General features: G+C 48.4%; 1 protein-coding gene across 2 annotated transcripts in view; it reads left to right on the top strand.

The window, feature by feature from the left end:
* Positions 1 to 3,887: 3,887 nt before the first annotated feature.
* The window catches only part of AP3B2 (adaptor related protein complex 3 subunit beta 2), a 73,939-nt gene continuing 64,944 nt past the window's right edge, over positions 3,888 to 12,882 (top strand). For both annotated transcript variants that reach the window (XM_053272764.1, XM_053272762.1), the window contains exon 1: positions 3,888 to 4,116. In XM_053272764.1, coding sequence (XP_053128739.1) covers positions 4,004 to 4,116 — 113 coding nt within the window. In that variant the 5' untranslated portion in view covers positions 3,888 to 4,003. The remainder of the gene's footprint in view (positions 4,117 to 12,882) is intronic.

The following is a 12,882-nucleotide window of genomic DNA, read 5'->3' as shown; positions in this document are numbered from 1 at the left end:
ATGCATATTTTCATCATACTTGCATATTATTTTGCATGATTTATTCCGATAGTCAAAGGAAGGGGATAACCATTGTGCTCCTTCCCGCCACCTCCCCACCAGATTCCCCCACCATTGCTCAAACAATGTCAGGCTTAACTTTGCAAGCTGAAAAGATGCTTTCAGCATGAAAAGCTGAGATTTACTGCAGGTTGTGTTTTATACTCAGTACCAGTTTCTGCATTGCAATTTTTACAGTCATGTATATTAGTAATTATATTTATAGCCCGCCTTTCTTTGCTAGTGGAAAAAGCTGCTAAGAAAGGAAATATAATTAAATAAAATGCGTGAACTAGAGAGTCTTATTAAAGGGGGTCTTGCTGTCCTTGCAGAGTGTCAGGTGTCATTTAGGACAAGTGGGCCTATTAAGAGGGCCTCGCTCCCTCTCTCATTAGTACAGTCTGAACACACAACTGCAGAATATACATTCATCCCTTGCCAACCGCGAGGGTTCGATTCTGGGGGAACCTTGTGGTTGGGGGTTGGCAAGGCATTAAAACCAATGGGAAACAGGGAGTCAGGGGCATTGCGATTGTGAAAAGACCACAAAATACAGTTAAAAATATTAAAAATCACTCCCAAACCCCTGAAAATCACCCCTGAGCCTCCAAAATCACCCTTGAGCCCCCCAAATCACCCTCGAGGCCCCCAAATTACTCTCAAGCCCCTGAAAATCACTCCTGAGCCCCAAAAATAGCCCTGACCCCCAGAAATTGGGGGAACCCCAAACAAACCCCAAAACCAAATTGCCCCCAAACCTCACCAAACCGCAGATACTCAGGTTGCAGTTGGCGGGACCTGCCACTATTTCCCCGTCACGGATACTTAAAACCGCCATTGGGAAACCCATGGTTGGCAAGCTATGACTGTACACAGCTCTGCTGATAGATTATTTAAAAGATGCAAGGAATCCTCAAAGGCTGGATAGCTACCCAGTGGTGTAGTGTGCCAGGGATGGGTAAGGATGCTTCCCCCCTCCATGCTCTTATCAGAGACGCAAAGCCCTTGGCATTCTGCATTGGAATAATGTCCTGCTCTTGCTATATCAACAATTTATTACCATTCTTCCTATCTTAGGAGCATAGGACGCTGCCTTATACTGAGTCAGACCATTGCTCCATCCAGCTCAGTGCTGTCTACACTGACTGGCAGCGTCTCTCCATGGTTTCAGGCAGGAGTCTTTCCCAGCCCTTCCCGAAGATGCTGCTAGGGACTGAACCTGGGACTATGCAAGTCCCGTGGTGGACTAGTGGCAGGACATCCTAAAATGAAAAACAGGTTGCCTACTGAAATGCAGAGTTTCCTTTCAAATGGCCATGGAATGCATTTAATTTCCGAATGGCCAGCATGCCTGTCAAACCACCTATGGAAAGAGACAGCCAATATAATGGTCTCATTCCGGACTCCCTAGCCTGAGTGAGACCAGACATGCCCCGTTTCTCGGAGGCCGTATAGGCAATTGCTCTCCGAAGAGTGGCAGATGATGGCACTATAGAGCTGCCCTTGTCTGCTGCGTACAGAAAGCTGCTCTGTTCTCCTGTGGTCTCTGGTCAGACTGGTTTTGCAAGTTGCTGCTGCTGTTCCCTGCCATGCGGAAAGCAGGACCATGAAAAGCCAAACTGGCTCTCAAGAGGGTCCCACAACAGCAATGCGGCAGCCAACCATCCGTGCTGAAATGGGCAGCCGTGCTATATTCCTTGCCGCCAGCCTGAACAGCCCTTTCATGAGGCATGGCGACAGGACCCCGGGGCACCAGCAGGGCAGCAAGAGGCGACTACCCAGCCTTCGGAGCAGCTCTTTGGGACAGAACCTTGCATGCGGGAAAGGATGCCCTCTTCTCCTCACAGTCTTTGAAAAACACAAGGAGAGCTGGTCTGGAGGTAGCAAGCATGATTTGTTCTCTTAGCTAAGCAGGATGCATTTGAATGGGAGGCTACATAGGAACATAGGAAACGGCCATACAGGTGAAACTCGGAAAATTAGAATATTGTGCAAAAGTCCATTAATTTCAGTAATGCAAATTAAAAGGTGAAACTGATATATGAGACAGACGCATTACATGCAAAGCAAGATAATACAAGCCTTCATTTGTTATAATTGTGATGATCATGGCATACAGCTCATGAAAACCCCAAATCCACAATCTCAGAAAATTAGAATATTAAATGGAACCAAGAAGACAAGGATTGAAGAATAGAACAATATTGAACAATAGAACCATACTGAAAAGTATACAGTGTACTGTGCTTGATTGGCCAGCAAACTCACCTGACCTGACCCCATAGAGAATCTATGGGGCATTGCCAAGAGAAGGATGAGAGACATGAGACCAAACAATGCAGAATTGCTGAAGGCCACTAATGAAGCATCCTGGTCTTCCATAAGACCTCATCAGTGCCACAGGCTGATAGCATCCATGCCACGCCGCAATGAGGCAGTAATTGCTGCAAAAGGGGCCCAAACCAAGTACTGAATACATATGCATGCTTATACTTTTCAGAGGTCCGATATTGTTCTATTCTTCAATCCTTGTCTTCTTGGTTCCATGTAGTATTCTAATTTTCTGGGATTGTGGATTTGGGGTTTTCATGAGCTGTACGCCATGATCATCACAATTATAACAAATTAAGGCTTGACTTATCTCGCTTTGCATGTAATGCATCTGTCTCATGTATCAGTTTCACCTTTTAATTTGCATTACTGAAATTAATGGACTTTTGCACGATATTCTAATTTTCCGAGTTTCACCTGTATACTGAGTCAGACCATTGGTCTATCTAGCTCAGTCTTGTCTTCTCAGATTGGCAGCGGCTTCTCCAAGGTTGCAGGCAGGAATCTCTCTCAGCCCTATCCTGGAGATGCTGCCAGGGAGGGAACTTGGAACCTTCTGCTCTTCCCAGAGCGGCTCCATCCCCTGAGGGGAATATCTGACAGTGCTCACACATCACGTCTCCCATTCATATGCAACCTTGGGCAGACCCTGTTTAGCTATGGGAAAAAGTCATGCTTCTTACCAGAAGACCAGCTCTCTTCTCCTCAAGCTCTCCTCTCCTCTCCTGTGTGAGCATGGTCTCTGATGCTTGCTTGGAACTGGAAGAAGAACCATAGGTGCCAACGCACTCCTTCAGGCAAAAAGCTTGTCCCCCACATCCCCACTGATGGATACCTGCTTACTTAAAAGTGTTTTTGTTGCTAATCATCAATCAAAATTCAATAAATTCAATCAATCAATAAATGCAATATATAAAGTGCACTTCCTCCTGCGCTAATGTGAAATCAGGGCAGGGGCGGGTGCAGACAGAAGGAAAGCAACTCCTCCCTTAAATTTTGCTGGGGAGGAGATAGACTTGTGTGGGAAGGTATATGAGTTAAGGTTTGGTGGGGAGGTTCAGTGAAATTGGGGTGGAAAACTCCTCAGATGCTTGGGGGGGGGGGACACCCCGGTCTGAAATGAATTGGTGCACGCTGATCTTCCTCTTCAGAAAAGCGGGACAAAGGGTGCACTCTTTAAACAAACAAACAAACCAAAAAAACCCAACAATCTCCCTTCGCCCTCTTCTACGCCCACCCCGCCGTCGGGTGAGGCCACTGAGAGGAGGCCTTTTGCTACCCACCACGGCGGCTTTTAGGTCCTCTGCGGACTTTGGAGAAGAAGCGGCGCGCTTTGAAGCCGAGGCGACGGTCCAGACTCTCTCTCTCTGCCGGGATCCTCCATCCCCAACTGGACACACCCCAAGAAGCCCGGGGAGGAGGCGTGGAGCAGAGCGAAGGAGACCTGTCTCTTTAAGGGGCGGGGGGGGGCGTCGCCCATCCCGGCTGCACCAGCCGAGCCGCTCCCACATGACACACACTGACATCAGCCGCAGCCGCCTCCAGGACCCGCCGTCGGGGCTGCCCATCGGTCTCCTCCCCTCCAGCGCAAGGCGCTCGACCCAGCCCGGCTTCCCTCCTCCTCCTCGCAGCCATGTCCGCCGGCCAAGCCTACAACGACGAGAAAGGGGGCTCCTCCAGCCTAGGGGAGCCCGAATATGGGCACGATCCAGCCAGCGGGGGGATCTTCTCCTCGGATTACAAAAGGTGGGGCTGCCGCAGGGGCGCTCGCGGGGAGGGGGAGAGGCCGGCAGGGGCAGCCGCGAAGGGCGGCGGGGGTGAGGGAATCCAGCGGGCTTCTGGGGAGGAGGGAGCACCTGCGGCCGCGGCCGCGCCGTCCTGGAGAGGTGCGGCGCGTTTCCCTCCTCCTCTCCTTTTCTCGGGGGGAAAGGGCTGCCGTGCCTCTCCCCCTGCCTCGCCGCAATTGCTTGGCTGGATAGGGATGGCCCAGATTTCTCTTGTCCTCCTCTCCTCCGGTCCCCACCCCCACCTCCAGCAGGCATGACGCGGAGGCCTGCTAAGCCAATCTCTGTGCCCAAAGAGCTGCCCGCAAGCAAAGCTGGCGCTCGGCGGCGCCGCGGCATCCGTGCCGCGCGCTCTGGGTCCACGGAAGGGGCCCTCCACTTTCCTGCTCCAAGGCGGATCGACCTAGATCTTGGGGAGAGGGGTGCAGCATCACACACACACACCCAGCATTTGAGGAGCCCCCCCCGCTTCATTTTACTGACCGCCCCGCCACCTAATTACCTGTCTCTCCTCTCTCTCTCGCAAAAAGTGCTTTTCCTCTCCGTAAAACAGATTTAAATGCGGAGATGCTTCTCGGATTTTCTCTCTGCCTGCACCCGCTCCCTCCGAGGAGTGGAAGATGGTACATACACAGTGCTTGGATTGGGTGCTGGGGATGTGGGAGGATTGCCTTTTCCTCCCCCCACCGCACACCCCCCGGGGGTGCCTCCTCAATAATGTGGAGAGATGCCCTCTGTGTGTGCTCAGGCGTGCTCTCTCCTTTCTTGTGGCTTCCCACATTTTCAGAGCTAGCACTGCAAGCAGTTCTGGGCCAGGGAGGTTTGCACAAGATTCTGGGTCGGTGCTCTTGTTTGATCTCTGTGTCTCTGCAGACACTTTTGGGGGGCTGGTATTCAATGCTGCTATGTCCTGATGTGGATGGAGGTGGCCAGAAGTGCCTTTGGTTAGCACACTTCATGGTTAATCTTCAATCAGTCTTAGTGATTGCTGCGGTGAGGACTGATTTAGGAGCACATGGATGTTGGATTACTCAGGAAGAGTGTCCCAAGCTGGCCTTTGGAGGTGTTGTGGTTAGGCAGTGGGAGAGCCATTCAAGAACAATTGTCTCTCTGGTTGGGTTGGATGAAGTTATTTTTCAGCAGGCATAGGGGCATAGGAAGCTGCCATATACTGAGTCAGACCATTGGTCCTTCTAGCTCAGTATTGTCTACACAGACTGGCAGCGGCTTCTCCAAGGTTGCAGGCAGGAATCTCTCTCAGTCCTTTCTTGGAGATGCTGCCAGGGAGGGAACTTGGAACTTACTGTAGATGCTGCTCTCCATCCCCTAAGGGGAATATCTTGCAGTGCTCACACTTCTAGTCTCCCTTTCATATGCAACCAGGTTGGACCCTGCTTAGCTGTCATGCTTGCTACCCCAAGACTTACAATGCCCAGCATTCCCAGCCATAATAAACTGTAGCTGCGGAGGCAAAGCCTGTGTCCTGCTATTGAGCTGTGGCTGTTCTGCTCGTCAACTCCTTGTTTCGATGAGGCCTAGAAAGCAAACTGAAGTTGCTGCTGCTGCTTAGTCACATCAGAATGGCTCTGGGCATCACTGTCCAGGCAAAGGACTAAACTATGTATTCCTTTAAGCATGTGCTTTTACAATTGTATGCTTTAAAAAAAAAAAAAAAAGGTCAGTGGCAGCTTGGAGTAGTCCAATATGGATTGGAATAATGGCAGTCTCCCCCTTGGTGTGATCCCAATCTGGATCGGGAACCCCATTGAGGTTCCTGAGGTGTCCTAATGCAGGGATGACCTAGAGCTCCCCCTGGCCCTCTAGCGCTTGTTGAACTACAATTCCCATCATCACCAGCCACAGTTCATTGTGGCTGAGGAAGATGGAAGTTGTAGTTCAACCACAGATGGAAGTTGTAGTTCAACCACAAGGTTTGCCCACCCCTGTCCTAGAGTGTGTGGACCCGGCCAGTGCCTGGACGTGAGGCCATCAGAAGTCGCAGGAGCTTGTTAAAGGAAGAGGAGAGCTGGTCTTGTGGTAGCAAGCAGGACTTGTCCCCTTAGCTAAGCAGGGTCCACCCTAGTTGCATATGAATGGGAAACTTGATGTTGTGAGCCCTGTAAGATATTCCCCTCAGGGGATAAAGCTGTTCTGGGAAGATCAGAAGGTTCCAAGTTCCCTCCCTATCTTCTCAATGATAGGGCTGAGAGAGATTCCTGCCTGCAACCTTGGAGAAGCCGCTGCCAGTCTGTGAAGACAATACTGAGCTAGATAGACCAATGGTCGGACTCAGTATATGGCAGTTTCCTATGTTCCTATGAAGAACAGGATAGAGTAGCTTTGCTGCTTGTCCAGATGACAAGTCTGTCTGTCTCTCTGCTGAAACACTCAGCATGACTCTTGCAGTCTATATCAATGGTGGGTTTTAGCCTGTACAGACTTCCATTTGCAGTGCCGTGTGCTGAGCTGGTTATGTGCATACTGATGTCATATGCAGAAGTCAACAAGAACCTTGCTTTTGACACCTAATCACAGCTGCAGCTTGTGAGCTTGCAGTTACCGTGTTTACCCAAATAGAAAACCACTCTGAATTTAAGATGCCCCACCCCCCGCCTTTAAAAATACAGGTTATGCTGTATTCACCTGAAAGGAAGAGGACTCTGAATTTAAGATGAGCCCCTGATTTCTAACATCAAGGAACTTGGACAAAACCTAGTTTTGGATTCAGGTAAATAAAGTAAGTGCCAAGAAATGGTCTCTGCTGAATTCAGCCAAAAACATTAGGATGTATGTAACCAGCTCAGTCCATGGTAGTGGATGCTGAAGTCATGGACTGACTAAAACAACATGTCTGCCCTGAGTGAATGGAACCTTAGGAAAACTAGTTCTTGATTTGCAGTGAATGATTATAGTAGAAGTCAATGCACATCCCAAGCAAAAACTGCTTCTCCGAATCCACCTACGAGAAGAAGGTTCCAAGTCCCCTCCCTGGCACTAGATGGACCAATGGTCTGACTCAGGGAGCTGGTATATACCATTTTCCTATGATCTCCCATGAATTGATGGATGCCCTGTATCAGAATGCCTATCGCTTGCCTTCTTCATGTTCAAACAATTTGGTTCCTCCTCATCTGAGTGTATTAGCTGGTAAGGCAGAGCTGCCACTGTGCCATGCCAGCAAATGTAGCTCAAACACATAATGAGCAGTGCCTCTTCAGTAAAACACTTCCTGACTGTCTGCTTCTCATGCTGATTGAAGCAATGTGTGGAAACACACTTAGACTTAAATTGTGGGCAAGGGTTTTGAGGATCGGATTGTATTATGGGTGACTCAGGACTCCTGCAGAAAATGGCATCCCTGTGTTGAGTCCTTCCTGTAATCTGTAGATGGATTTACCCCATACCATGATATGTGGGGCATTTCCCCATTCCCATTAAGGGAAATGCACAGTGAGAGCTGGTGTAGTGCAAGCCAAGATGCTGAGCTGTAACTCAGGAAGTACCCACTTTGAATCTTATCTCTGCCATGAACTCGCTAGATATCCAAGATCAATCTGTTCCACCTCGGTACCCCACCAACAATAAGGGAATAATAATACTCATTTGCTTAATGGGCTTGTCATGCTACTTGTGAAGTACTTTGACCATGCAAAAGTACTATGCTGATGCTAATTAATATGTCACTGCACCAGGTAAGTGGTCCTGTGTATTGTGCAACAGAATTCAACATGATGATACTACGTTTTGGTACTGTAGATGCCCTGGGACACATGGACCTGTCTCACACGGAATCAGATCACTGGTCTATCTAGCTCAGTATTTTGAAGTTTCAGACAGACAACTTTCCTAGCCCTACCTGGAGATGCCAGGGATTGAACCTGGGACCATCTGCATGCAAAGCTAGTGCTTTGCATGCCAAAGGTCCCGGGTTCGGTTCCTGATTCTGCCACTGAACTTGTACCTGAGAACCCATGAAGCTGCCTTACAGACCTCGGGACTGGCTACTCTAGCCAGCAGCAGCACTCCAGAATATCCAGTGGCAGATTTTAAGGAGTGTCTAGACACTTCCTCTGAAACTTCTGGAGCTGTCCTGAACACCAGCTCCTTCTGTGTCCATGTTCCACTTTGGCTGAGGCTCCTGCATTTTAAAGGACTTGAGCATCGTTTTATTTTATTTTACCCCCCCATTAATTAATTAATTAAATTTCTATACCACTCAAAATGCAAGTCTCTGGGCTGTTTACAGCAAAACAATAAAAACAACAAACAAAAAGGTTGAAACATTACAATAATTTAAAATTTAACAGGTTGAAACTATTAAAAAGCAAACAATTAAAACAGTATCTAATTAAGCCCACAGAGCACAATTGGTTGCTCTTCAACAGTAACAGCAGGGTTAACCTAAGCATTACCTGGAGGAACATGATGAAGCCCCCTTGCTGAAGCCGGTCAGTGCTTGGATGGGAGGCTACTTGGGAACCCTCTAACAATCCCTGTATGATGGAAGAAAAGCAGGACGGAAATGTAACAAACGCATAAAAGATCTGCCTGTGGTGCTGGGGAATGCAGGCTTTTTGCTTACTGCCTGCAGCCATAGGTCAGCTCTATGATGCTTCCCAGCATCATTCAAAACATTCTTTTATATAGACCGGAGTCTGGCTACTTTGAACATTCCACCTTCGGTGGCTTTCCAGGGCAAAGTCTAGACTCCAGCCAGAGATTCCCAGATACAACCCACTGCGTGGTAAGTGGGCATCCAAGATGTTTGGTAAAAGCTGGGCAAGACTTCAAGTTGCAGGACTTAAGTAGGTAGCTCTTGTGAAAGACGACTGAATGAACAAGAGGACAGTGCTGTATATGCATTTAAGTGGAAATGTTGGCAATAGAACTGCTGCAGAGCTCTTCATGAATTATGCTATTGGTTTGATTTGATGCACCCTTGATATGCTGAATTTCGTGATCTGTAGAGATGATCCAAGTGAGTAGCATGAATATTGTACAAAACAGCTGGATTGTTTTGTAGAGTCAGTGTAGTGTCGTGGTTAGAATGTTGGACTAGGACTGGGAGACCCGAGTTCAAATCCCCATTCAGTCGTGAATCTCACAGGATGACTCTGGGCCAGACACTTAACTCTCAGCCTAACCTACTTCACAGGGTTGTTGTGAGAATAAGCATAACCAGGAGCTCTTCAGGCTAACTGAAGCCCCGCCTCTGCTGCCCTCAGAAATCTTCTTCAGCCTGAGATCTCATGAGGCATTTGCCCCTATGCCTTTAAGCCCATTTCTGCAACCACAAAGGACTAGAAACTTGGGGGTGCTTTTCAGTGAACGATGGGGCTGTCGGGGATGCCAAATTCTGCAGCCAGTACCAAATCCTGCACTTGCATTTTGTGCACCATAGAAATGCATGCAGCCCTGGATATGAATGAGAATTGAGCTCATCGACAAAACACCCATCTTCTGCTGTTTGGTGTCTTATTGCATCATGGTATATATGCGGCTGGGTTGCTTTGTGTTCAAAAAGCCCAAATGTTACCTCTTGGCAACTCCATCCTGTGCCTTTCCCGCCACGCCCCTCTTTATTCCTTCGAAGCCAGCAGCTGCCAAGGCTCACTGCCTGCTTGCATTGCCTGGTGTGGCTTTGAGTTGCTCTGGTACATTGGACAGCTCACTGCAAGCGGAGATTGGTGCCTCCTTCCACAGCAGGGAACTGACTGACGGGCTGCCGTTTCCTTCTCCGGGAAGCGGTGAAATCCATCTCGGCTTCCGTTGTGGAAGTGGGCTCCAGTCCCTTCTTCAGCAAGAGGGTGCATTGGCAGCTGAATTAATGGCTGTCTCCAGAGGTAAATGGAAGCCCTTACATCTGGAGACGGTTATTCATGCAGCGGCTGATAGAGCCAAAAGCATGGCACGCTGTGTGTCACCAACCGACGGCACTAGCATCCTCTAAGTGCACTTCCTGGCGTGTCGTAGACTGCTGGTGCGGCTGCTCCTCACTAGCTAGCCAGATCACTGGTTACATAGCCAGAAGGGAAAAGTCAGGGAAGCTCTCCCTAGGATGGCCCCTTGGCAGATGCTGCCAAAAGACAGTTGCATGTGGTGGTTCCTTGACATGGGGATTGTGATATGTAGTGTGGCTGCTGTGTGGATCTTTTGCATTGCTTGCTTATTTATTTATTCATTCATTCATTCATTCATTCATTCATTCATTCATTCATTTAATACATTTCTATACCGCCAAAACGCAAGTTCTCTAAACGCAAGTTAGCCTGCGCCTGCTACCTCCATAGGAACATAGAAATCTGTCTTATACTGAGTCAGACCATTGGTCCGTCTAGCTCAGTATTGTCTACACAGACTGGCAGCGTCTTCTCCAAGGTTGCAGGCAGGAGAATTGGCCCTATCTTGGAGATGCCAGGGAGGGAACTTGGAACCTTCTGCATGCAACCATGTGGATGGTCTTCCCAGAGTGGCCCCATCCACTCGGGAATATCTTACCGTGCTCACGTATGTAGTCTCTCATTCAAATGCAAACCAGGGTGGACCCTACTTCGCAAAGGGGACAATTTGTGTTTGCTACAGCTGGTAGCTACAAGACCAGCTCTCCTGCCCAGAGGAGGTTGGCTAGGCAGGGACATCCTCTGACGGCAGAAGACCCACTTGGGAATCTCCTTCATGTCACATCATGCATACCATCAAACATCAGCATCAACATCCTGGGCTTTTGCCACGGAGCCAGAGTGGTGTAGTGGTTAGAGTGCTGGATTAGAACCGGGGAGACCCGAGTTCAAATCCCCATTCAGCCATGATACTTGCTGGGTGACTCTGGGCCGGTCATTTCTGTCTCAGTCTAACCTACTTAACAAGGTTGTTGTGAGGAGAAACTTAAGTATGTATACACTGCTCTGGGCTCCTTGGAGGAAGAGCGGGATATAAAATGTTTTTTTAAAAATGCAGTAGGTCTTGTCTCCTCTTGGTGCACCTCTCTCTCTCTCTCTCTCTCTCTCTCTCTCTCTCTCTCTCTCAGAGAGACTATAGCTTGTTTTGTCCTTTCCTGATATTCTCCAAAAAGCTGGGCTCTGTAATTGCCTGGACCTTGCATGGGGCTTCAAAGAGACATTGGCACCAGATGTTAAAGGAATCCGCTGGCTGTTTCGATATCATCATCGTCATCATGTTGTTCTGTGCTCTCTATTTTCCCTGTGCGGTGAGAAATGCAGGGACTGCACTTCAGAACTGAGTTTCCTTTGGGTGAGAGGAAGAACAGGAGGTTTTGTAATATTTATTCATTGACAAATATGCAAGCATCTCACAATGGAGACACTCACAATGGAGGCAGCACAACAGCTGATCCTGCATCAGATACCCAGAGTAACAGTGTATGTTGCTGTAGCCCCCAAAGGCTGGGCTTCCAGCCCATCTGCTGCGCCCTGTCTCTTTCTGACCGTATTTCCAAATTCATTTTGCTTCTAGCTTTCTCTAGCCCTTCTCAGGCTCTGATGGGTGCCGAATTCCAAAGGCTAGAGCCGGTAAGATAGGGGTTCTCAAACTTGGATCCCCAGCAGTATTCCCTCTAACAGGGAATCCCAGAGGTTGTTGACTACAACTCCCAGCTGTGATGGCCTTTGGCTGAGAATTATGGGAGTTGTAGTCAACAACCTCTGGGATTCCCTGTTAGAGGGAGCACTGATCCTCAGATGTTGGGTCCCTAATTTATGGAACTCTCTGCCATGGGATGTGGTGATGGCCACTATTTTGGATGGCTTTAAAAAGGGCTTAAACAAATTCATGGAGGACATCTCTATCAATGGCTACTAGTTTGGTGGCTATAGGCGGCCACCACCAGCCTCAGAGGCAAGATGCCTCTCGATACCAGTTGCGGGGGAGCAATAGCAGGAGAGAGCATGCCCTCACCTCTTGCCTGTGGGCTTTTTAGAGGCATCTGGTGGGCAAACAGGATGCTGGACTAGATGGGCCTTGGGCCTGATCCAGCAGGGCTGTTCTTATGTCCCTGGCCTCCACTTTCATCAGACCTGTCTTCAGTCACAGGGTGGTGTTAGAGACACATCTTGGAACTTGAAGGGCTGCTCTTAAGAACTTTGAATGCATGAGCTCCATTGGGGTGAAGCTGGAGAAAGTTGGGCACCATAGAGAAGCTGTGCTAGTGGCTTGGCCTCACACGGTTTGAGTGCTGTGGGTATACAATGGCCACCTCTTGTCCGGAGAAATTAAGGATGGCAGAAGTACTCCTCTGTGCATTTAAAACAATGTCGTCCCCATGTGCCTTCCTGGTGCCAGTGGAGTGAAGGACTGCCCCAAGCCAGCAGAACAATGTGTTAATTTCTTATTTATTCAATTTTATTCAATACCGCTTTTCATAATGTAGCTCAAGGCAGTTTACAAAAGATAAAATACAATGACATTTCATAAAAGTTATAGTTAAAACCTTAGAATCGGCATTTAAAATCGTCAATATTTTAAAAAATGTTTTTAACTTAAATACCAAAAAACTATTAATAATACTGTAATAATAATAAAAATAAATATCAGAAGCAAGAAAGCTGAGAAAACCTGGCAGCCTCTAAGAGGTAAAAGCCTGAGTAAATAAAACAGTCTTGAGTTGTTTTTTAAAAGCAGCCACAGACGCCGGAGAGCGAACATTGATAGGGAGAGCATTCCAGAGCCTGGGGGCAACAACAGAGAAGGCCCTGTCCCGTCTGTACGACTA

The sequence above is a fragment of the Hemicordylus capensis genome, chromosome 10 (genome assembly GCF_027244095.1).
Source record: "Hemicordylus capensis ecotype Gifberg chromosome 10, rHemCap1.1.pri, whole genome shotgun sequence".
Taxonomy (NCBI): domain Eukaryota; kingdom Metazoa; phylum Chordata; class Lepidosauria; order Squamata; family Cordylidae; genus Hemicordylus; species Hemicordylus capensis.
This window is presented reverse-complemented; position numbering and strand designations above follow the sequence as displayed.